Raw genomic sequence first — 24,651 nt, 5'->3', positions numbered from 1 at the left:
GCTTTTTACAAGGTAAGAAGAAAAAGCATCACATAAGACAGTATTGTGTCATTTCCCTTTTCTGGACAACAGCATAACTTATCTGGGATACAAATCTGATGGCTGTTGCAAAGCTGAGGAAAGTTGGGGACAGGGAACGTAAGACATACTTACTCCGGGGAACTTCTATGTCTTGTGCTATTCAGAAGATCTGACTTGATGATCACAATGATCCTTTCTGACCTTGGGAATCTAGGAATGTAAGACAACTCATCTACTTGCATGGACTCTCAGGGACTACCCACAAGAGCAGTCTTTGATTGGGGAGCACAAGAATTGCTTCCCAGCCAGAGACTAAAAACACCTGAAAGACAACAGGGATGATTGGCGCAAGCTGCAGTCATAGTTGTCATCCCTCTCCACACACACACTGAACTGTGGATTGGAGTTGGCACACTAGGGGAGTAACCTGCCTCATCTTAATGGATGGCTCTGAGTGCACACTTCCCATGTGCAACTCCAGGCAAGAATGCAAGCTCTCCCAGTACCCCTCCTGGGCAGTGCTGCTCCATACTGCCCATGACACAGGGCTGAGGTGAAAATGCCACAATCTAGTCCAAAATAATATTTTGGGCTAAATTCTGAACTCCTTACTCCTTTGTCACTCAGGCAAAACTTTCACTGAAGTCAGTGACTGAATAAAGATGTCAGCATTTGACCCTCCATCAACAGGGTAACTTTTACTAAATGGAATCCAAGCTGATAGAGCAGGGGTTCTCAAACTTTTTTTTGATGGGCCCCCCTTTGAAAATATTTCAGGCTGTGATGACCCCCCCCCCAAAAGTGATGACCCCCCCACATACCATGCCACCCTTACTTCTGGCTGCTGCTGGGGGCAGTGGCGGCGCTACCTTCAGAGTTGGGTGCCTGGCCAGCAGCTGCTGCTCTCCAGCTGCCCAGCTCTGAAGGCAGTGCTAGGGTGACCAGATGTCCTGACTTTATAGGGACAGTCCCGATATTTGGGGCTTTGTCTTACATAGGCACCTATTACCCCCCACCCCCTGTCCTGATTTTTCACACTTGCTGTCTGGTCACCCTAGGCAGCGCAGAAGTAAGGGTGGCAATACTGTGATCCCACTGTTACAGCCTGGTGACCCCTTTTGGGTCAGGACTCCCAGTTTGAGAAACCCTGTGAGGGAGCATTCTTCTCGCTTGTTTCTAGCTTTACATCATGCACTCTAACACAGACATAAAAAAGATGTGTAATGTTCAAAATGCCATACAGAATAAGCAATAAGCTATCCATCTAAAACACTATTACCATACTCTGTCTAGGTCTATATTTTATCAGCACTTCATTTGAATGAGAATATTTTTGATTATCTTTTGTAGCTGCTTTAGGTATACAAAGGAATATGTTCCTTTGGAAAGCACAACAGAGATAGGTCTGCATGTGACAGACCTTTCAACTGGATTTGACTGGTGGCAGTACAAAATTGTTAGGAGAAATATAATGAATTACTGGTTGGGCATTCAATACAAAATAGTAAGTGAATCCAGTGAACTCTGATACAAACTGTTTTGTCTTTACATTTTGGCCTGTTTACTCTGCAGAAATAAAGGGAAAATCCCAGAATACTAAGAAAACCAAAATGCACAGCTCAGCTGTTTTGCTTTCAGAGTCTCTGATTGCTGTTGAGACACAATGTGAAATCCCCAAAATGTAAAGCAGAGTAACAAATGTAGCCACTGTTCTCCAGTAAATAAGCCATCTATCATCAGCTAACACATTCAGAACAGCATGCCAGATATGGTACAGTCAAGTAAACTCATTCTTGTAGGTTGTCTCCATTATTTGTCCTTAATAATAACAATGTACTTTGATTAAGGTAGGAGAACTGTATAATGGTAATAGAATAATAATTATAGCACTAATTTTAAAATAAAATTTGCTCTCATCAAGATGTTAAAACACTTTGGAGATTTTATCTGCATCATTGTAAATTTAAATATTTCTAAAGGAAATCAAAACATTCTGACAGTGCCTATACAGCGTCTTGGCAAACACTTCATGAATAAACAAGACTTTGTTTGTTCAATCACCTTTCGCAGAGCCTTTACCTCCATTTTTTCCTGTTAACACATGAATACCTGCCTCATCCGAAGATAGCTTGAGTCTGAAATTAACCTTTGTTCTATAAACGTGAGTTCTGATTTACAGAGTGAAATATGAAAGCCTGAAATTGCTTTCATGCTTATTGAATCTTAAGAATGTTGATTTTCTTTGATACAATCAAATTTATATTCGAAAGGTGATTCAGTCATTCTAGAAAAGGAAGCAGTCATGCTTTTTGGAAAGTACTGAGTATACCCATTTACTAATATTTATATAATCAAAATGGTCCTTTAAATAGTGATATGTTCTAAGTGGAGGTTAAAATAATTATTGCTTCTCAATTTAAAATTCACATAGTCTCTTTATATTTCAGAAAGTGCCCTTTGTTCTACCACATAGATGTTTTTAATAGATTTAGGGTAATACAAGACACATATTTCCTTGCTTTGAAAACTTTTAATAAAATTATAGTAAATCAGTTAGGCAGATAGGGATCATCTAGGGCTTAGAAAAATTAATAAAATTGTAACTATATCACTATGGATTTCCTCAGTTCATCTAGTCATTCCTGCCTTGAGCAACCAGTTACTCTACAGAGTAGGTCATCATTACAAAATATAAATACATTCAAAACCAAACTATGCAAAGTACTTCTAATCATTACTGTAATTTCTTCTGGACAGGAACCCTGACTTGTTTAATTTCTTTTGTGGTGCCAAGCAAAACATTGGCATTTAACATACAGGGCCAGATCAACCTATAGAAGAAAATGGAAAGACTTCCATTGATTTCAAGAGGCTTTGGATCAGGTCCATAATTAATAAGAACAACAGTGGTTCTAAGAATGAAATGAAATAATAAATCAGTGAATGGTAGTTTTGCTGCTTATCTGTAAAGCCCTAACTGGTCTGAGATAGTTACCTGAGCAACTTTTCTAAATCCATAGCCCAAACTATTAAGATTGGCTGGGATGCTCTTGCTCACAGTTCTTAGTTTCTAATTTCCTATGGCAAATTGCAGGGCATTCTCGGATTTTCAATGAGCAGAGCAAACTTCAGAACACAATGTCAATCTCATCTTTCTATTTAGCATTCAGGAGATTGTCTTCTGGTTTTATTTTGGTTTGGCTTGTTACAGGGGGCTGATATGTACTTTGTCTAATGTTGCTGGTGACAGTTTTGGTAATGTGGATCTTTGTTTTTATGACAGCTTTTATGGTATATGTAATTTATATGTTTCTAATTTTTGTAGTAAGTGTACCTAGTTGCTATGGCACTGGGCACTACAACAAATTAACAAACATTGTGCCCTCTCCCAAAAACAAATATTTGTACATCAAGAAACTCCAGATTTATGTTTTGATATCATGAAAAAGATACTACTAAAAATTACTGACCTGCCACCCACCATCTTATTACCCACCATAAGATGAATTTACCAAACCCTATCTCAGAATTTGTCCAAATCATTTCAACCTATTCCTATCTGGAATCCACAATTGTATCTCTACATCCTCTTTAAAGAAATCAGGTGATATGTATGAAAAAGTCTTATAGACCTTACTACCCTTTTATAGAATTATTGAATAACAGAGAAGGGATATAATTCTCTGTTCCATTCCATGGAATGGTTTAAAAGTACTCTAGAAAGAATATAATTATCTATTAAACTCTATAGGGTGGTTAAACTTCTATAGAACTCTGATGCCTTTATCCTTCTTACACTTTTTATGGGATTTTTCCAGAACAGTAGTGATGCTGGCAGGCAGTGCATTGCACAAAAAGCCTAGCCCTGGAATCCGTGTTTATATTTCACATAATTGTGACTTTACTGATCCATACATTTTTTCCTCTGCAGCAAAATCCAGATGGAAATACCTTCCAGAACTTCTGTGCCCTATTGATTCTGTAGTAGTAGGATTTTATGTTTGTATTTTGGATAATTTAGAATAAAGGATATAATAATGTAGCATGTATTAAATGTATTGATGTATGATTTGACCATATCCTGCCAGCCACCCTTTCTGAATAGCAGCAAGGAATGGCCCAAGGGGCCATTGGTAAAAACGCATCAGAAAGGCTGCCTGTGTCTGAACTGATGTTAAGGCAGGAACTGACCAGAACAGTCCTTATGGCTGATTATGGTCACCTTTTGTTTTAGGATAAGTTTTCATTACAGTATTTGCTATAAGGCCCTGTTTCTTATCTGCATTGCAAACCAAGTTGTGTAAGGTTCTTTTGTAATCCCTTTAGTAACCATATAACCCTTTCTAAAATGTAATCCTGTCTGCAATTCTCTGTAAAATTGTTTGGTGTGAGTAAAGAATGTGTGCATGGTTAAGGATGAGTGTGAAAGCCATCACAAATGTCCAAATAGTCAAGAAGTGAGAGACTTGAAAAGACAGCAGGAAACAATCAGAAAACATCCATTGTATCTGATGCTAAGTGAGTTAGCAGCATTGACAACCTAAGTGGTGAGGCAAACACCCCTGAAGGTGAGACAACAAATAAGAGATAGCGGAAAACCCCAATATTAACACCATTTAAGGACTAACGATTACAGAATAACATTGCAAAATCCATACACTAAAGTGGAAATTTACCAGTATTACAAGGTGTTTTGCCATAGAACTCTGGGTTCAGTCCTGCAAAGCCTTGGAGAATCAGATTGCAACCAACAGAACCCAGCTCCTCACCCGTGCCCAATCTAACTGGCCATTAGATTGACTCGAGCTACGACAGACTGGTAACTATAAGGTAATCTGCAGGACCTGTGTGTGTGTGTATGTGATTGAATGCATATGCTAACTGTTATATTTTCAATAAACGCGGCGTATTGCGTTTCCCCCTGAAAAGATTCCATGTGCTTTTTATAAGCATAACATTTTCCATCCCTTTTACATTTTACATTCCCTTTTCAGGTCTCAACAAAATGTTTTCTCTCCCGTGCTTTTACCTCTAAATTTCAGTCTCTTACCCTGCCTTTATTTTTTAACTTTGCAATTGTATTAGTTAGCTCTTCCAAGCCTTTTGAATACTGTCTATTAGCAAGACAACATGCAAAAGAAAACAATTCTATTATTGTACATCATTGATCCCTAGAAGCAAACTTCACTCATATGGCCCAAATTTTTTTTTTCACTGAATAAAACAAAACACTTCTTTAATTGTTCTTAACCTTAACATTTATTTGGACTATAATTCTGAAAGTTAGTTAATGTGCTTATGCTAAAATAGCAAGTCTTCTTATTGGATAGACCCATAAAAGTGTACTAGTCTTGATCTTCAGTTACGGTAACTAAGTTGCTGTATTAAATCCCAGATCCTCAGCCCCGTGCCCAGCCTAGGTACTGGCTGGCTGGGCTTCGGGTTGCTGGATGGCTTTTGGAAGGGAAGGAATCTTTCGGACCATGTTGCCAAGTCACTATGTAGTAGCTACTGCAGTTTCAAGGCTGCAACAGTCACCATGACTCTGACATGGCTCCTCTGCAGATAGAAAATTTGCACAGTAGCAAATTCACAAGTCCAATCCTACTTCAGATGCTATGGAGCACAGTGCTTTGTCTCACATGGGGCATGAACCCGCTGTGTTGACCCCTGGTCCTATCACCTTCAACTTGATGGATACAAACTTGTCCCATTGCCAGGACACACACTGCATTGGTTTTTTTGGGGGGTGAGGGGGAGGCGGGGTATTTGTACTCAAGAGATAAGGTGAAGTGGTTTGGGCAAGATCTGTGGGTGGACTTGGTATGAGGAGTTCATTTTATATGCAAATCACTCATTTTTGCTAGTTTCAACATTGCTGTATTAGCTTATATTCAAGTATATAGGGGTAATTGTCCCCACATTATGGAATGAAATTGAGAAATATCTGATAGTGTAAATGAAAGACCTGCTGATAGCATTATGGATATACTGTAATATTGTTTTCAGTGAAGCCTGGGAGCCCTCAGAAACTAGCAGGAGGCACTGAGCTTCTTGAAGGTTCAGGCCCTATATACCATATTTCCTGAGTTTCTGAATATATTAATATGAAGATCTAAAATTTTCTCATTCTATTTCAGAATATAATGATGCAAGATGACCTCTGATGGAAAAGCTATTATTACATGAGCCTTGCTGATTTTCCACGTTAAAACTGTTGCTATTCTAGGGACATGGCCCAATTTATCCCTTCAGCTCCAACAGCACAAGTCTGCAGAACCCAGGATCTTGAATGCCGGGCCACAAAAAATCCAAAAAGGAGGGCACAGGAGTGCAACCTTCCTGCAACCTTCACTCTGCCAGAAACCTGTAGATGGTGGTGCAACCCTGAAAGTGGGTAGGTCCTGCCTTGGCAAGCCAGAAGATACTCTGATTCATCCCAGAGAGCTTTTGCTGGCAGTGATCAGACAGTGCCCTGGACTGATTTTTAAAGCTGCCTCCCACCTTTGGAATAATTCACCCCTCAAGGTCATCTGCTTCTGAATGCATAAGGTGTGCAAACTGCACCAGTAGCAGTGATTCTTCTCCCACTGTAGTCTTTAAAATTCTGTGTGTAACACTTCCAGTAATCACAGTTTTACACCAATCCCACTGAATCTGTTCAAAGCAATTAATATTTGAAATACATCTTGCTTATGTTTACATTACGATAGTCTACCCAAGGAGTCCCTAATTAGGGTGACCAGACAGTCCCGATATTTGGGGATTTTTCTTATATAGGCTCCTATTACCTCCCACCGTCTGTCCCAATTTTTCACACTTGCTGTCTAGTCACCCTATCCGTAATCAATGCAACAAAGGTTTTTAACCAGGAGAACATGTACTGGCTATTGCAAATTATGAAAGAAGAGCATTTTTTACAAAGAAACCAACTCTACGTTAAAAGAGAAAGCCATAAAAAAACAATATTCAACTTTATTTCATTTTGGGAATATTTTTGCATAATTTGTAAAATAACAGTCTAGAGTGACAAGACATTTTTCTTTTAACTAGTCAGAATAAAAATGCAGTAATGTCTTTTAAAGATGAAACAATTTTGCACAATAAGTCAGCTTTGACAAATAGCCTTTTAATGATTTTAATGGAAATTCCAATTTTCAGCTTTTGCTTGTCTTCCTGTGTATTAAACATGCTTAGCTTAGATGAGCAAAACTAGCTTTTTTTGATATTATGAAGAAAACTAATCAGGGTTTGAATCCTGCTAACTAAAACTTGCCTGTTTGCTGACAAGCACTTTGCAATCGATAAAATTGAACAGCAAAGCATCTACATATTTTGTGATGATGGCTGTTGATTTCAGAGCTGTAGAATCATGGCTGACCCTAATGTACACTGGATGTTTAATATGGAATACAGAGTAGCTTGTCACATAAGCTTTCAAGATGGATTACAATTAGACTGAACATAGCCCCATGTAGTGGTTTCATAAATTAGTTATTGGATGGATTCCGTATTAAAAAGATAAAGTTTGCTGGCTGTAAAACACATTAGGAATGTGAGAAGAAACAGTCTGTGATAACGATGAGTAAGAATGGTATGTAAACCTTTTGATCTCCAGGTACTTTTTCATATTTTCTTTTAAAGAAATAAACAACTATTTGCATAAATATTTACACACACTGACTTATGCTATTTCCTTCCAAGTAATACAGTGATTTTTTTTAAGCAAGTAGAATATTTTACAACAGAGCGTTGTCCTAAGGGCTCGATTCTGCAACTCTTTTACTCAACACAAATAATGATTGCAAAATTGGTCCCTGAGACAGCAGTCTTAGATGACACTATGAGTATGTATTGGGCCACATACTCAAAGGAGCTCCTCCAATATGCCCCATATAAGGATCTGACTCATTGCTGAGAAATTTAATTTACACTATTTGGGCCTGAATCTATACACAGTTTATACACAGTCATTAAGGCCTGATCTACACACAGTTTTTGTAGCAGTATAATTATTTTGGTGAGGAGTTTGATTTCTTTACCATAAAAGTTATGTGGTACATGCACAGTATACATGCAGTTGTACCAGTATAAAGATGCTGTATACCAATATAGCTAATTCCCCTTCTGGTAAGAGAATAAGCTAAACTGGTATAAGCACCTTTATACCAGTATATCTCCCTACACACCAAGGGGTTTGTATTACTTTAACTATAACAGATAATTACAGCAATACAACTTTTGTGTATAGACAGGCCCTAAGGTTGTGTTACACCACTCTGACACCATAAAGAGGCCTTAAATGGATGTAACTCATTCATGCCAACTTCTAAAGGTAAATAAATGTATATAAGAATGAGACACTTTATTTATTATTATAGAAAACAACCCATGTGATGTATAATCTGGTAAAAAAAGGCCAAATCTTGATTGATTTACTTGCATAAATATTGAATACACTGAATATATTAGAGCATTAGATGCTCTAATAAATTTGTTAGTCTCTAAGGTGCCACAAGTTCTCCTGTTCTTTTTGCGGATACAAACTAACACGGCTGCTACTCTGAAAACTAAATATATTGAAATCAATGAGACAACTCATGTGGGTTAAAGTGAGAAGGACTTAGTCCTAAGTGCAGAACCATTTTACAAACCAGTTTAGACAAAAGTTCACCACTATTACACATATTATGTTCAAAGCTGTTTGATGGGCACCTATTTTTCTGTATTTTGTGTGTGATGAGGTTGAAAGTACCAGGTAGTTTGACAAAATCAGACCTGATGCAGAATTTATCTGATGTCTCCAACACAGAGATATTTTTCTTTAAGCCTAAACACTAAAAAAAAAAAAAGTGAAGCCCATCTAACAATATTACCAAAAATACTTATTTGCCTTTAAAAACATATTGAGCAGAAAAACAGAGAAAACCAGGCATAACAGGGAAATTGATGAATGCCATTTCAAGTTACTAACATCAGCCATTATAAAGCATGACAGTTAAATAGTTCCTAAGTAAAAGAACTAATAAACAAACTTCATATCTTTCTGCACACTTCCTACTTTATCCTAGAGGATAACTGTGCATATTTTGAAAAGCAATTTGTAAGCCAGGACCGTATCTTTTCACAAGGTATTGCAGACCAGATGACTTGTTTACTTCCAAAATTTACATATGTTTTTCATAAAGATGAGCTCCTGTCTTTAAAAGAATAAATCACAAAGTGTATCATGTTTATTTTAAAAACATTAGGTTATGGAAATGACTTTTGCAGATATCCCATATGCTGCCACTCATTTTTTCAGCAATCAAATAATTCTCTCATCATACAGAAAAGTATCACACAAAACAACAGCAAATTCTTTGGTTGAAATTATACCATCACCAGCCTTTTATTTAAGTGAACACAGTTGGAAAGAATTATTTATGTTAAGTCTTTAAAATGTTAATGAAAAGAAATACAGAAAAATATATCAAATTATTGTCACAGAGGAAAAGAGACTCAATTAAAAACGATCAGGTATGGCATAGCTTACCTGAACACTTCTCAGTTCATCTGCTGCTTAGCTGTCCATTGCCTGTGTGTCCCTGAAATAGCGAGACAGAACAAACTCAATGTAATCAATAGGTAACCTACTGAATCCACTTTAACAACATTTCAGATTCAAATGACAGGACATATGCTTCACGAACTATTCAAAAAAGTTAGCATGCAACTCCAGCTGCAAGAGATTTTGTTCACAAACCGAACAGCAATAGGCCTGTCTTTGTTCTCATCAAAAAAGTAAACCAATCACATTGACAAAAAGCCACTGTAAACAAAAAAACTGTATTTAAAGGATTAACAGTTTTGGAATCCCTACCATCAAGTCTTCAGGTTTTTTTTCATCAAAATTTAGGTTATATATTTGTTGTTAGCAAGAGTTGCATTACTATTATTGTTAATTTTAGTTCTGTTTATTACCTTCAGGGTTATATCTTGTAAAATAATTTTGTTGCCACTAGTTAATGTTAATTAGTTGTTTTAATAGCCTATATACCTATTTGTTATGGTTTGGTAGGTTTACTTTTTTAACTATCAGTAACTTAATAACTGAGAATATTTAACATTACTGTTGCATACTCAAAATTACAGAGTTACTATTAGTGTTACCTGTTTAACGTTTAGTCATCCTTTGAGTCCTGCGACATATTTCCTTAATAATCATCAGCCATCAAGTCTGATAGTCTCAAAAGAAATATCAGCCCTCTAAACTGCCTTCAAGGGCGGTGATATTTAGCACTGAAAATTACAAATAAAGTTTTTGAAGTTGAATAGCAATAACTGGGCAGTGACACTGATGATTTGTTTGTCAAGACAGATTGTTATATACTATGCAAATGCAGTCAACGCACTCCTCTGAGTGAAAACAAGTATGTGAATCTATGCAATGCTTACATGTTGAATGGGATATTTAATGTGCGGGGAAATTCAAAGGTTGAAGAACTAGCATTTAGACAGTCTAACAGTGGTAAGTGGTAATCTTACCTCTTTAAACTCCATTACATTCTCACGAGAGACATGCTAATACAAACAAGTCAATCAGAGTTTGTGTTTAGCAAGATCAAGCTTAGAGGATAGTTTAAAATCCATTTATTGTTCTAAAGCAATTTTTTCCATTAACATGTTATACATTAGTGTTTACTAACCATGATTCATGTAACAGTTTAGTTTGTTAACTTTTAAATTATTTAACAACCATAAGTTATTAATACAACTTTTAAAGTCTTACACAAAATTCTTAAAACAAGCTTGGGTTCATTTTTGTAATTTTTATATATAAAACATTTTAGGCATCTCTTGAAAAAGAAATAAAGCAGGCATTTAAAGCTAGAAAACAAGTAATTCCAAATTTAGTTTGTTACAAAAGGTTTCAGCTTTATTGACAAATTATGGCAAACATATTTGACAGAATTATGGTTTCCTATTTAGAGAAGCTTACACATGGAACTTTATGTGATTTTTTTTAACAAATACAGGTTAAAACACTGAACAAATTCAGTTAGCTACATACATACAGTAGCTGCTTGTTTTCAACCCCATTAAAACAGCATTTAAAATTAAATTTACAAACTTAATATCGAACATCTTAATCTAACTAACATATATTAAAAAAGACAGGTTAAAACATCTTATCTACATCTTGATTACTGTCTGGTTCAAAATAAAAAAAATCATATTACAGTCTTCTAGCAACCCTAAACAAAAACTCAGCCTTAGCTAGTATGTAGAGAGACTCAAGATCTGTAACAGCATCATGCTTTCTTTTTTTTTAAGTTACACACAACAATGAATAACAACCAAGAGAACATCATCCTTCAAATGGTTTATAGACAATGCTTGCCAAAGTTATTTTTTTTAAGTCCGTGTTATAAAATAATACTAATGCCAATGTCACTCCAATGTTATAGGAAATACAAGTAGTACACAGGGTAATCATGAGCAGTAATCCCTAGGATAGAAAAGAAATGGACTATTACTTGTCTTGTTGCTGTTTATGTGGAGACCACAGGCTATTAATTGTCTTTGAGTTGAGGTCACAGATGAGGAGGACCTTCAATATCTACCATAGGGGTGTTCCCTGTAACCCCCTCGGGCTGACCTTGGAGGTGGTGCCTTTAGGCTGGAACGGGTTGTGGCCCATTCTTCTTGTGCTAAAAACAGAAGAAGAGAACAGTTTTTGTAAAAGACTAAATCTGAAAGAGCAAAAAGATATCAGTGACAGTGACTGTCAAAGATCCCAAGGATCCTGGTTGTGTGTTTAACAAACACAAACTGAGGGTGGCTTTATCATCCATTGCTTTGTCCGTCCTAAAATCTTAAGAAGGTTTGACTGTCCGCTTATAGAATTTGCAGTAAAGATTAGCATATCTCATTCTTCTCTTTCAGCAGAGCGTGAATATCCAGTTTACTGGTAATGCAGTCAGCTCTGGAAAAAACACAGCATTAGTGTACCAGCTCAGAAAGTATTCTATACAGAGCTTCTAACATCCTAAGCTAAAGCACCAAAGGGAATAATATTTTATGCCACTGATATGCTAATAAGATTAGGAGTTGAATCATAATTGAAATACATTTGATTTTCCACTTCCATTTTGGACCAAAAAGAGGGAAATGAAATAATGGAAGGAACAATACCCGGAAATGAGGCAAGTGCATTAAGTGAAGAAGTTCTACATCCTAGCTATTACTGTGGGTGGCAGCATTCCCATCAACTTCTGAATGAGTTTTGTTTTCATGACAGTGAAGTACTCAGAAAGAACTAAGTTAATATGCTTAACACTGGCAGACTGGTACATGGATTGTGTTGGTCTATTATTATAAATCAGATGTGTATGAAAGTTAGCTCTCCTAAGGCAGCAGACATGAAAATGAAAGCCCAAGAGGATAGAAAAGAGGTGTGTTCCAATGATTAAAGAACTAACTAGGACTCAAAACCAGGAGCTCTAATCCCAAATCTCACATTCAGCAATTCAGTCAAGCTAAATGCTGGCGCCTCCTTGTGGTGAATGTCAAGTGCAGGTACTCCATAGGGAATGGGTAAGGTGGCCAGATAAAATGGATTGGCAAATGATTTAAAGATGGCATTCTTTTAAGGAGTGGAGAAAGGGGGTTCAGGGCTCCCACGACTGGTCAACCTTCCTCCAGTATAGCTCCCCCTTAGCCTGCAAACAGGGGACGTGTTGAGGTATGAGCAGCGGATTGGCTGGGACCTGAATGGGAAAGGAGGAGGGTTGACAGAACCCTTGAATATATGGAAATGATGACGGAATTACCTGAACTGTAAAATTTTGTCTGCCGGGTATTCCCAGATATTTAAGGATGACGTTGTGGCCTTCTTAAAACCACATCCAGTGCCTCCTGTATTTTTTCCGATACAGCTGGTCAAAAGAGGGCTTTTTGCTGGCACAGCCTTAGGTATAAATACCCACCCTGCTCTTCCCGTTACCTGTGGCAGAGGGGATAAAGTCCTCCCTCCAACCGAGTTTGGCTGAACTGCTTCCTGCCTCTTCCTTGAAGCAAATTCCCTCTCTGGGGCGGAAGGGGCTTTAAAGGAAGCAACAACCCCTTTTCTTCTAATCTGCTGGCCACGCCACTCTTGCAACTCCCCTTTTCTGTCAAGCTGGACAAAGGGTTCCAGCAGCTTTAAAACCTTAACATTTACAACACTGTGCTTCTGAGATACTACAGTTGTGGCCTATAAGGAAATATAGCAGTATCCTTGAAACCACAGGGTGGCCAATGTAGACTTTTTACTTATGATCATTGTGCTGATATTACATGTACATCGTGAAGATTAATATTTGTACTATTATAAGTGCTAGGAATTCTTGTGTTTGTTTTGAGGGGAAATTTGCATATTTTAACTTGCATAAGAAAAGAAAAGGCTGGAAAGAAGTTTGAAAGGAGAGTCTACAGTGGCTGAAAGGAAGCCAAAGGAAAAGATGGGTTGACATAATCAAGAAAAAGCTTTGAGCGCACAATAAAAAGCAGGGGGAAACGGTAAATTGCAAAGAGTCTGGTATAGTTGTCTTAAAATAATTAATTGAGTGGTATCTCAATTTACCCTAGCCTAAAGTGAGAGTATCTTTCTCCACTTACAAGACGGGCAATGTAATGATACAAATTGGACTATTCAATTTCATAAAATTTGACAGGGACCTGAAAATTATTTCATCTGCTTAGATTTAAAATTTAACTACTTCCATCTTTACAAATGTACATGCTTTATTTTTCATGTATTTAGTATTATTATGCAAAATGTGTCTCCCTAAGAAGGCAGCCATTTAAAGTGGATTTCCCAGGTCAAGACTGACAGTGCACAAAGTAATAGGATGATTCCCTGATTCTTCTGTTGACCTGTCCTGTTAGGTGGAATTGGAAACATGTAGAGCACTGCCGAGTTCTCCAGACTCAGTGTGGCAGGTGATGCTCACGTTCCCAGGATATAAGTGAGGTGGGCATGGCCCCTTTAGGCACACATAGCTAGTGTGTGGTGTTGAGCAATCCTCAGAAGGGGACCCTAGCACCAGCAAAGCCTGGAGGGAAGACGTGGGCTTCCCTTTATTCTGTTAACTTGTTAAAAAAAGCTCCACCAAGAAGGGGGTGAGTTGTGAAGCAACATACATTTGTTAGCTGTGGAAGCAGAAAAAGAACTGACAGGAAGGGTTATTCTCCGACATAGCTGTTTTGGATCAGGGTGGAAACCCTACTTGTTCAAGGACGATATGTACATAATTGTACTCTGTTGTGTAATATTCTAATTTAATTCCTAATAAGCTCAGTGGCTCCATTCTCAAGCTTTGTGGGACCCAAGATGCAGCGGTGAGGGGAATCTAACCATTTCTTTTTTGACCCCTTTCCTCCACTTCTAGAAGGGGGAGATCGGGATATGAGATGTCAAGTCAGTGCCTGGCCACAGGACTCACCAAAGTATGAGTTGCCCTGTTGTGCATATATTCTTTGTGCCTTAAGCCCACCCGGAACATTAAAGAATATGTAGTCATTTTGTTTCATTTTTTTTTAAAATCACCAAAACATGAGACTAAAACTTTCTATAGAAAGGAAGATACGTACAAACATTATAAAGGAAAATTCAAAAATCAAGAGGATATTAATAATAATTTTTCAGAAAGATAGCCATGTTGCCTGAAATTGAGCCTGCTGTTTGATTTATGGAATGATACTCTTGAATTAAATATAAAGTAAAACTTTAAAATCTTCATCTCCATTTAGAAATGTCACAATTTTTCTTTTTTTAAACCAGGCTGGTTAGAGTGGAAGGGAAAGCACCTTCTAGAACAGTCAGAGAGTTGAGCTAATGGTTCCATATTTCAACTGGCTTCAGAATACTTGCTGAAACTGTCTCCACCATTCTTTCCTTTGATAGTTTATTTATGCACTTTATTTATGAAGGAGATAAAGTGACAAAGAATCGAGTGAAACTAATATGTATGGAGAGTTCCATTCTGCCCTATGTCTTAAAAAATCCCTGCATCAGTAAAAAACAAATAATTGGGAAAAGTAGTTGTATCTTTGCCTGCTCCCAGGCCAGCAACATTTACACTGTAAAATGCTCTTTTTTAAAAAAAAATCTTTTTTGCACATCTGGTCAGTCCAAGGTACAAATAGGTGCTTTCAGCGGATATGGTCAGTGTTTCAACCATCCATAAAACCCTATACAGGATTAGATCTACTCTTCACAGAACAGTACCTCCTTCTGTCTGCTGAATCCATAATATGCTTCCTAGTCATTTCCTTACATTGCATAACATAGCGTGGCACAGTAATCACAGCGAGAAAGGTGTGAGAAATAAGTAATTTTGAACTGAAACTCTGTGGTACAAAAAGCTTAGTCAAAAGCTTAGAAATCTGGGGGAGGGATAGTTCAGTGGTTTGAGCATTGGCCTGCTAAATCCAGGATTGTGAGTTCAATCCTTGAGGGGGCCACTTGGGGATCTGAGGCAAAATCAGTACTTGGTCCTTCTAGTGAAGGCAGGGGGCTGGACTCAAAGACCTCGCAAGGTCCCTTCCAGTTCTAGGAAATGGGATATCTCCATTTATTATTATTAAAAAACATACATATGATATGTGTGTTTGTGTTGCTAAATTGTGAGTTGGCCACCACTCCTACACAGGTAAATAAGGGCCCATTTTACATCTCTAGATGGGTTATACCTGGTCCTTGGGCATGGGTGTGCAGGACAAGAGGGATGGTGCACGCCTACTTACTCTGTAGTCAATGGGAAGGGGCAGAATCTTGGCTTCATCCTCCTAACTAATTGGCCAAAGCTGTGGGCATTGCAATTTACTGATGATTAGAGCTGTGCAGGAATCAGAAGGACCATTTTGCAGGAAATTCTGCAATTTTGAAATATGTTTTCATTTTGAACTGGAACAAAAACATAGAATTTTGAAACTGCCTGCGAAATGAATCAAAATACTTTGCTCTAATAAAATTGAAACACTTTGTTCCAGTTTCAATTTTAAGATAAAACACAATAAAATTCTAAAATGCCATTTAGAACCCAAAATTGAAACATTCCATTCTGATAAAGTCAAAACAAAACATTTTATGGAATGCTTCACTTCAATTTGCTTTTGAAAATGAAATTTTATTGAAATTGACAAGTTGATGTGGAAAGTTTTGATTTTGATGAGAGAGCGTTTTCTGACAGAATAACATTCAACCAACTCTACTGTTGGGCAGGCCAGCAGCAAATTACCACCCTACTGGAAAAAGGAGGAAGCAGAGAAGGAATTGTGCCTCAAAGGGGTGTGTATGAATCAAAATGCCTCCCGGGACTACTCCTGGGATGGTGCTGGAAGTCACAGTCTAGTTCATATGATTTTAAAATGTGTCTGAAATCAACAGATATACTTGCATGATTTGGCCCCACATTGTCCCACTTTGTATGTGGATGAGAGCAGAATCAAGACCTACAAGTTTATTCTGCCTGAAAACTATATCAGCTATAGAAAATTAGGAAAGTGTAATAAGTAAAGCGTAATACAAAGTTTCTTTATTAACAAGAACACATATGGGATGACATTATAAAAGGGAAGAATGATAATTACTTATGTTAAGTGTTTGATATTTTCAATATTAACAAGTCAACATATTAACTGCTTATTCATGTAATGTCAAATGCAACTCTCTAAAGAGGGCAACTCCATTGAAGTCAAGTGGATAGTCCCACTTTCACCAGGGATGATTTTGGCCCTGCAATAATAGACTGTAGATGTGGAAAAATCTAATAGATTTTCAACTTCATTGCTCTGCAAGGGCGGCTTACAGCCCTCTGGATGAGGAAATTTATTCCTGTTTTAAAGATCACCTTGTATCAAAAAAAGATCAGCTTTAGGAAATGTACATGATCTAATACTAATGTAAATGAACTACTACATATCTTCTAGACTATAAATTGTCCTAACTTCTGTTTTAAAAAGAAAAACAATTCCTGAAGTTCAGAAACGAATGCTTTCTAGTCATCTGTCTTTGAAGTTTGGCATGCAGAGCCTATTGTGGAGATCACTTCGTATCTTTTTAAAATTCCAAAAATATGAAAATGATATTTCATAAAATATTCCACATGTGAAAACTATTATTGTGCTTTTATTTTGCTAGGGACCACAAGCATTTCTGAAACATGAATCCAGTCTCGCATAAAAAGTCAGGTTACTTATCATTTTCACAGATGATTAATTGCAACATCTAATCATGGCAGAGATACTGCAATCACAAAGGTAAATTATATTTCAAAGTACCCAGAAGGAGCAACAATATGTAAAACTCTTTAGCTTGTCCTAACTAAGCGATCATGTTTTTATTTTTAAAACATCATTGATGTCTGTGGTTAGTAAGTGAATAATTGGATAGCTTTAGAGTAAATATGTAGGCAACAGAATTTGTAACGAAAATATATTTTCTGAATAAGGAAACACAAAAGGTATGGAAACAAAAGTGAAGATATAAAAGATGCCTACTTATAAAAAAGAAATATAAAAAGAAATACAGTACTAAAGTATATTGCATAGTCTACTATTCTTTGAGAAGGAATGACTTAGACTTCTGTTGCACTTCCCATCCCTTCCTCCCCCTGAGATGTTCAGAATGTTCTTTTGTGGATTATCAAGGTTTTTATGGTCACACAAAACCAAAGTTTACTGTGGAAAGCTATCACCTGGAGGGCTGAAGAAGTGGCAGACAATATGATACAAACCTAAATCCTCAGGTCTCTTACACCCAAAGGGGAATAGTTTCCCATATGCTGAATTTAAAAGTACAGACTCTACAGTTTGTTTCATTATGCCCTTTGAAAATGGTATTTTGCTCTAAATGTGCTGTGGCTTCAATTACCCTTTGCTGAAGTGTGAGTGCATTTCCAGGGAAGCCTTGGGGAGATGTAAGATTTAGATGAAAAAAAGGAGAAGCAATTTATTTATATAAATAAAAATGACTAAAATAACAACAGGCACAGTAGGTGCACAACACAAAGACAAAATAATAACATTCACCCACCTCAGGCTCCCTCCAATACCCTCATATAGAAGAGAAATCTACAGTCCTTCAGCCAGAGTTCACAGAGTATAAAAATGACATTGCATCCCCCAGATGACTAGCTTATTTTTAATGGCAAACATTGTTCCTAGAGTAACTCTCTGCTGCTTTCTGTATCCACATCTGATTTTTGGAAAAGATGAAAGTCCTAATTTGCAGCCCATGGCTCCCTGCTCCATCCCAGGTCACATCTTCTCATGGAAATCAAAAGTTAGTTCCTTGCCTTCTACCTCCTTAAGGGAATATAGCTGATTTTTACCAGCCCACGTAGAGGGGGAAGTCATCCTTCCCCTAAGACAGAGAAGGAGTTCAACTAGGGCGTGTATATCTTTAAAATGAATGATGCCCGTTTTTCTTGTTTGCTAGACCAAAATAATGAAATGTGCTGAGCGCATCTTAGTTATACCCTATTGACAGCAATACCAAGTAGCAGGCTCAGAGTTGTATGTATATGCCACCAGAGGCTTCCTAGTTGTACCTAGAGGGTCAGATTTTAGCCATTCCTGATGCTACAGACAACATTTCTATGCAAATCACACAAGGGAACTGGAAGTAGAAGCCTAAACCTTCACCTTGGAAACCACTTGAGCTCCACTAGCTGTTAGTAGTTTCTTTCCTGTGGAAAGAGCCAGACACTACACACTTGTGTAGTGGGGGCGACATTACACACACTTACTGATCCACATTATGCCCATACATTTCAAAATGACATTCTCAGCCACTAGTAGAGCTTCAGCAGCAATACCAGCAGCCATCTTGGAGACAAACAAAGGAATGAACCTGTCAGTTTAACTCTGGACCTGGAAACCTAGAGGGGGAGAACAGGCAAATCATCTAATCAATAGTCTTGCCAGTGCAGCACTGTTCTCTGTTGTAGATTGTAAGGTCTGTGAGGCAAGGACCATCATTTTCCATATAGTTGTGCAGCACATGGCATAATGGAGCTCCTCTCTGGTTGGCCTCTGTGCGCTATTATAATAAAAATGAAATAAATTTACCAGTGTTTTGTGCATTGGGAGATTATTTTGCAGGTGCCTACATCTGAGGATCAGGAAGAGTTTCCCAATGTGCTGCCTAATTTTTCCCTTTGTTAATTTCATCCATAATTCCAAGCTTTACCCTTTTTTACTTTCAACAGGACTACTCACACTAGAAAGCACTATGTGTGGTAATATCCCTAAGATGAAACCAAAACAGATTCCTGTGTATCAGCCATTTATGTATTTATTTTCACAATCAGGGAGAACCACCCTAAGTGTTTGGTTCCTCTATATCAGAGGTGGGCAACCTGTGACCCACGGGCCGCACGGGGCCTGTCGGATAATCTGCTGTCGGGCCGCGACACAGTTTGTTTACATTGACTGTCCACAGGCATGGCCGCTCGCAGCTCCCTGTGGCCACGGTTCATTGTTCTCTCTGTTCACCATTCTCTCTCTCACTCTCTCGCGACCCGCCAGCGGATTACCCTGATGGGCCACATGCGGCCCATGGGTCAGAGGTTGCCCACCACTGCTCTATATGAACATGTGTCCTTCCCCTCCATACTTCATTCTAGGGTTTTTTTCCTCTCTCCCCTCCCTTTACTCCAATCCTTTCTTTTTTCTGTCCTTCAGAGACACCTCAGGTAAATCCCACTGCAGGGAGAGCAGCACCTTTTCTCTCAATCAAGTTAATCCACCTAACACCCCATGAGATATGCATTATCTCCAGTTTACAGATCGGGAATAGGAAACAGAGGTGATATGCCTTGCTGTAAATCAAACAGTGAGTTAGAAGGAGATTTAGCATTAAGACTCACTCATTCCTGACTCCTAGTTCTGAGCTCATTTCACTAGACGATATTTCCTCTTGCAATGTCGCCCAAGTGTTGTACTAAATGCTGAATACACTTTAATATTATACCTACATGAGCATTAAATGTGTTTCAGCATCAGAGTTAACGCAATGAGTTTTTTTATCATAGGTCACTGTGACTGTCTCATTTAATGGCTAGCAAGTCAATAGCTTTGTGTTTGCCATCTGAGAAGGCAATAGGCATAAGATCTTGTGTCAGTAAAATAGATTGTGATCAGCAATCTAAGGATGTGAAACACACACACAATTATGACAGAGCAATGGTACAAAGGTACTAGCTCAGTCTCAAATGAATCAAACCAGTGATCTAATTTCAGTGCCTGCTCCAAGAAACTGGCAACTAGCCAAAGGTGGAAACACCAGTTAGTCAACAAGCAAGTGTGCAGTGCTCTTTCATGTGGATCAGTGGCAAAATAACAAACATGGTATGTTCTGTATGAAAAGCACAGCATACTGCGCAGGTCACAAATAAAGGTAAGAGCACACAAAGTAGATCAGTTATCTTCTATCTACATTAAGCTTCATACAGCATTTCACTTAGGCTGAGTTCATATTATTTCACCAGTTGCATACTGTAAGTTTTGCCTTTCTTTCCCTTCTGGTTTACGCTCAACTCTATACTCAATGTCCTACATTTCCATGACCTTCCTTCTGGCTAAGAAGCCACTGCTCTCAAATTAGATGGGGGCCTCTTCCTTTCAGCTCGGGTCTCTGCAGTACTAACAGTTTTCATTTGATTTGTACTGTAGTTTATCCTTTAAATCCATATAAAGGGAAGTTATTAACAACCAAGGTTCACATTACAGTTATAGCTATGTTTTGAGGAGTGCGGAGCTGCTCTGGTCAAGGTACTATAGAGCAATTCTGTATGATGGAGCAATTCTCATCCACCCTCCTTTATGATATGATAGATTTTAAAGCAACCAAATATTTCTGAGTATTAAGAAAAACAAGCTGACCCACCATGTTGCCATTTTTCAAGGAACCTCAAATTTAAATTATTGATTTCACTATCAAAAATAAAAATAATGCCTGTGAAATGCCAGAAAAATCTGCATATTTCCATGTACCAGTAGCTTGAAATATTTGAGCAATCTTGGTAAACTATTCTACTTTGATTACATTGATTCATTCAGACACAGCAAGGGTCAAAGATTTTCTTCTGATGGGCTCCACACCAACCATTGTTGTTTTATGTACATGATACTACATCACCTACTGCACAGAACTGCACAGCTTCCTGAACCCCAACAGATAGATTCTGTAACTGACAACAGCCTGGTGTTGGGTAGCTCAGGTAGGGATTGTGCCTCAAAAGACACAGTCTGCTGGGGGAGAATGCACAATGTCTCTCTGGATGGTGCAGCCAACTCTGTGCACCCTAACTAGCTCTGCTGACCATAGCATTGCCATGGTTTCATTTAGGGTAGATCAGGCACTAAGGCATCAATTCCTACATTCTCTGGGGCATAGGGATTGTGATTGTCCCTGGTATTGGCATGGTTGGATGCATTTGAGGGAAATGCTTTTGCATTCTTGCCAACTCTGTGCATCTGCACAAGGGCCAGGGTACACCTAGCCTCAATGTGGAGACCTCCTGAATGGACCATTCTGATTCGTAAAGGTCAGTTTTTATTATTACAATTGCATGGTAGTACAACTGAAAATGAGACACTTTTTGTGATTTCCTTACTGTAATAAAAAGGCATTTTCTAACAATAATGGCTTTATCTAGTTAATTTTATGTTCGGATTTATTAAAAAAGAATGCTAAAAACAATACTTTATCGAACAGGGAGGTCAGAAGCAAAATACTGAAGTGACTGTTACTGACAAATACTGAACTGAAGTTCTCCCACAGCTTTCACATACTCACCTACCTAGCTGCAACCCTGATCTGTTCTCTTTTTAATAGCTTCTTTTCTATGGGAGCCCACAAATGCTGCTAGTTCTGAGAAGGAACAAGCTGCAGTTACCACCACAGAACATGAAATTTGGATTTGAAGCCAGATCTACTGGAATCGAGGGTTTTGATTCCGGCCCTTTCACATGTTTTCTGGTATATAGTAAATTCCAGAGTGAGGGTAATTTGGCTTGAAGGCCATATAGCACTCAGCAGAGAGGCTAGCATGATCTCCATGACAGAATCACAAAGATAGGGGTCTGAAAAGGGAATGTGAGACAGGAGAGGCAGACATGTTTTGAGGATCACAAGAAGGGAGATGCTATTGAAGGACAGTGTGGAAGTATATACTGGAGGGGGTGAACAGAAAACTTACAGAGTCGAGGTTATGGAACAGAAGAATAGAGCTAGTCAGAGACGTTGCAGTGGGAGGGAAGGGACAGGAGAAGAGAAGAGTGAGCCTGAAATCGTTCTACAGTACAGATAAACTATGGAGATGTATCCAAACTTCTGAGTGCTCATGTGATCCTTACACGTGGGTGCTCTAATTTTTTTGAGGTTTGCACATCAACAAACTGCCTAAAAACACAGAGAGTTTCCATGGCAAGATATTATTACTTTCCAAATGTATCACATGTCTCTTGTGATTAAGATGGAGGTGTCAGTTGTAACTCTACAGTTAAGGTTGCTAAGAGATTTGCAGCTAAAGCAGAATTTTCATTTGCTACTCTGCAGTGAATTTTCCAACGTTAACACCCGTACAAAAGAGATTATAAGGGAATTTGTGATAAATGTTTCATGCAGTGTGGAGGAAGAATCTGCCCATTCAGAATATTTAAAGTCCATCATTTTTGAAATCTAGTGTTTCTTTTGGTCTCTAGAACATAACTTAAGTGTGATAGTCTAAATGAACTGAGGCTGAGGCACACAAGATTATCAAACTGCTTCCATTGTCTGATGCTGCTCCCTCCGTATCCTATGCCCAGCCTAGCTTCCCTTTGCACAGACATACTAATCCCCATGCTCTGTCTGCCTCCTTGGTTACCTAGCTATAGCCTGCTAGCCCCCATCCTTAACTACCTCTGGGCCTTGACTTCTCCATGGCTCACCACTCCAGCCTTCCTGAGACAAATTAAGCTACAGCAGTGTGAGTCCTAGTCTGATGGATCTGGTAAGATTTATTGGACTAGGCCTCCCGCCTGGTGGATTGAAGGAGAATTGGTCTGGAGAGCAGAGTAACAAGATTCATTTTTCAGGTGATTTTGCCCGGAAGCCTTCTCTATTCCCTGCCCAGGTGAAGGGCTGGGAAAGGCTGAGAGAGTGGAGAAACAGGGAAGCCTTCCAGGCAATATTTCCTGACAAGGGAAGCTTGTCACTAAGCTACAAGGGCATCTTCTCCATTTGAGGAACTTCAAGGTTCCCCAGAGGAGAGCCTTGGTCCAACAGATCATAAAAGTTCAATCAAAGAGGAACTTCTGCTGCTACAGGTTTGGATGTCCAAGGGAGGCTGGGGCAGAGGGAAGAGCATGGATAAAAGGAAACACAGAGAAAGGATGAGGGGCGGCAAGAGCTATAGCCAGAGAACCAAAAAGGCAGGCAGGAGAGCAAGGCTAGGGACACGCACAGGCTGAAGAGCTGAACAGTGTGGCCAGACTATTAGCAGGGAGACCTGGGCAGCCCTTGTTCCCCTTGGTTGCTGGTAACTCCTGCCCATCCTGATTCCATAACTTCCTGCACCATTGCCCAGCCTTTCTCCTCAGTCCCACCACTCAAGTCAATTCCTCCCTCCTTGTCCCCAAATCCCCATTCTGTTCTAATTTCCAGCTGTAATATTATCAATGCTACTAAAAGTCAGTGTTTAAAAGTTGAATGGAGGAAAGGAGGCAGAGAGCATAAATGGAAGACATTGATAGGTCCAGGGGGAAGGGGCATGGAAGAGGGGTTACAGAAGACAGAGGGAATGGAGACCACAAGGGCAACAAAAGAATGAGATGGGAGCTTGAGGAGGTTTGGAAAGGGTGAAAGGAGGAAGCATAGAGGAGAATGCAGGATTTAGGGGATAAGACTGTGGGCTACAGAAGATGAGAAGGATTTCAGAATTGGGGGGGGAGGGGTACATGCTGCAGGGCTAAGAGGGAAATAAATTTCATTTTATTGATTATGAAAAAAATAAGGAAATTTCCCCACATACAACTTTGTTAACTGAGCACTGAGGTTGTTGAAGGAATTTCTTATTAACACAATGACTAAAAATCACCAGATGAGATCATCTTAATAATCACACCTCTCAACTCACATACATTACCGACCACATATCCCAATATACAACAAGATCCTCACCCCTACACAATCCCCTTTGCACTTCACGTCTATAAAAGGTCATTACTACCTAGAGGAAAATCTGAGGTGAGGTGAGAATTTAATGTTGTGTATCTGATTGTGTGTGGTTTTCAGAAACTGAATATGCATACTGTGGGTAGCAGGATAGAAATGTAAGAGAATTTGCTATAGTGCTGAGGAGTTTGAGTGTATTTTGGCATAAGGCATGTGTATTGCATTGGGTGTGACAATTAATGTTGTCTTAACTAATGATTTTCTCGATTTTTAGTTATTACACTGATGGGAACTGCATTTGATCAATTATATGAATGAGTTAATGATGTTTTCCTGTGGGAATGTGTATGAATTCATGAGCAGAGCCCTTTAAATTAAACTGGATACTTCTTTCAGTTTGCTGTAAGTTTAGTGTGAAACAATATTTGGAACCCACTATT

At 38.6% G+C, this 24,651-nt stretch overlaps 1 protein-coding gene across 3 annotated transcripts in view; it reads right to left on the bottom strand.

Annotated features, from left to right (window-relative positions):
- The window catches only part of KHDRBS2 (KH RNA binding domain containing, signal transduction associated 2), a 624,118-nt gene that overhangs the window by 40,039 nt on the left and 559,428 nt on the right, over nt 1–24,651 (bottom strand). For 2 of the 3 annotated variants that reach the window (XR_004645211.1, XR_004645212.1), the window contains 2 exons: nt 11,541–11,714; nt 9,557–9,608 (listed from right to left, as the gene is read on the bottom strand). Coding sequence is in view for 1 of the 3 variants with exons in the window: in XM_034766247.1 (XP_034622138.1) it covers nt 11,617–11,714 (98 nt within the window). In the remaining 2 variants the exon portion in view is untranslated. Of the gene's footprint in view, nt 1–9,556; nt 9,609–10,693; nt 11,715–24,651 lie in introns of those variants that run through there. The other variant, XM_034766247.1, reaches the window with a different exon arrangement.

The sequence above is a fragment of the Trachemys scripta genome, chromosome 3 (assembly GCF_013100865.1).
Source record: "Trachemys scripta elegans isolate TJP31775 chromosome 3, CAS_Tse_1.0, whole genome shotgun sequence".
NCBI lineage: Eukaryota > Metazoa > Chordata > Testudines > Emydidae > Trachemys > Trachemys scripta.
The sequence above is the reverse complement of the archived record's forward strand: the minus strand, read 5'-3'. Positions and strand labels throughout refer to the sequence as shown.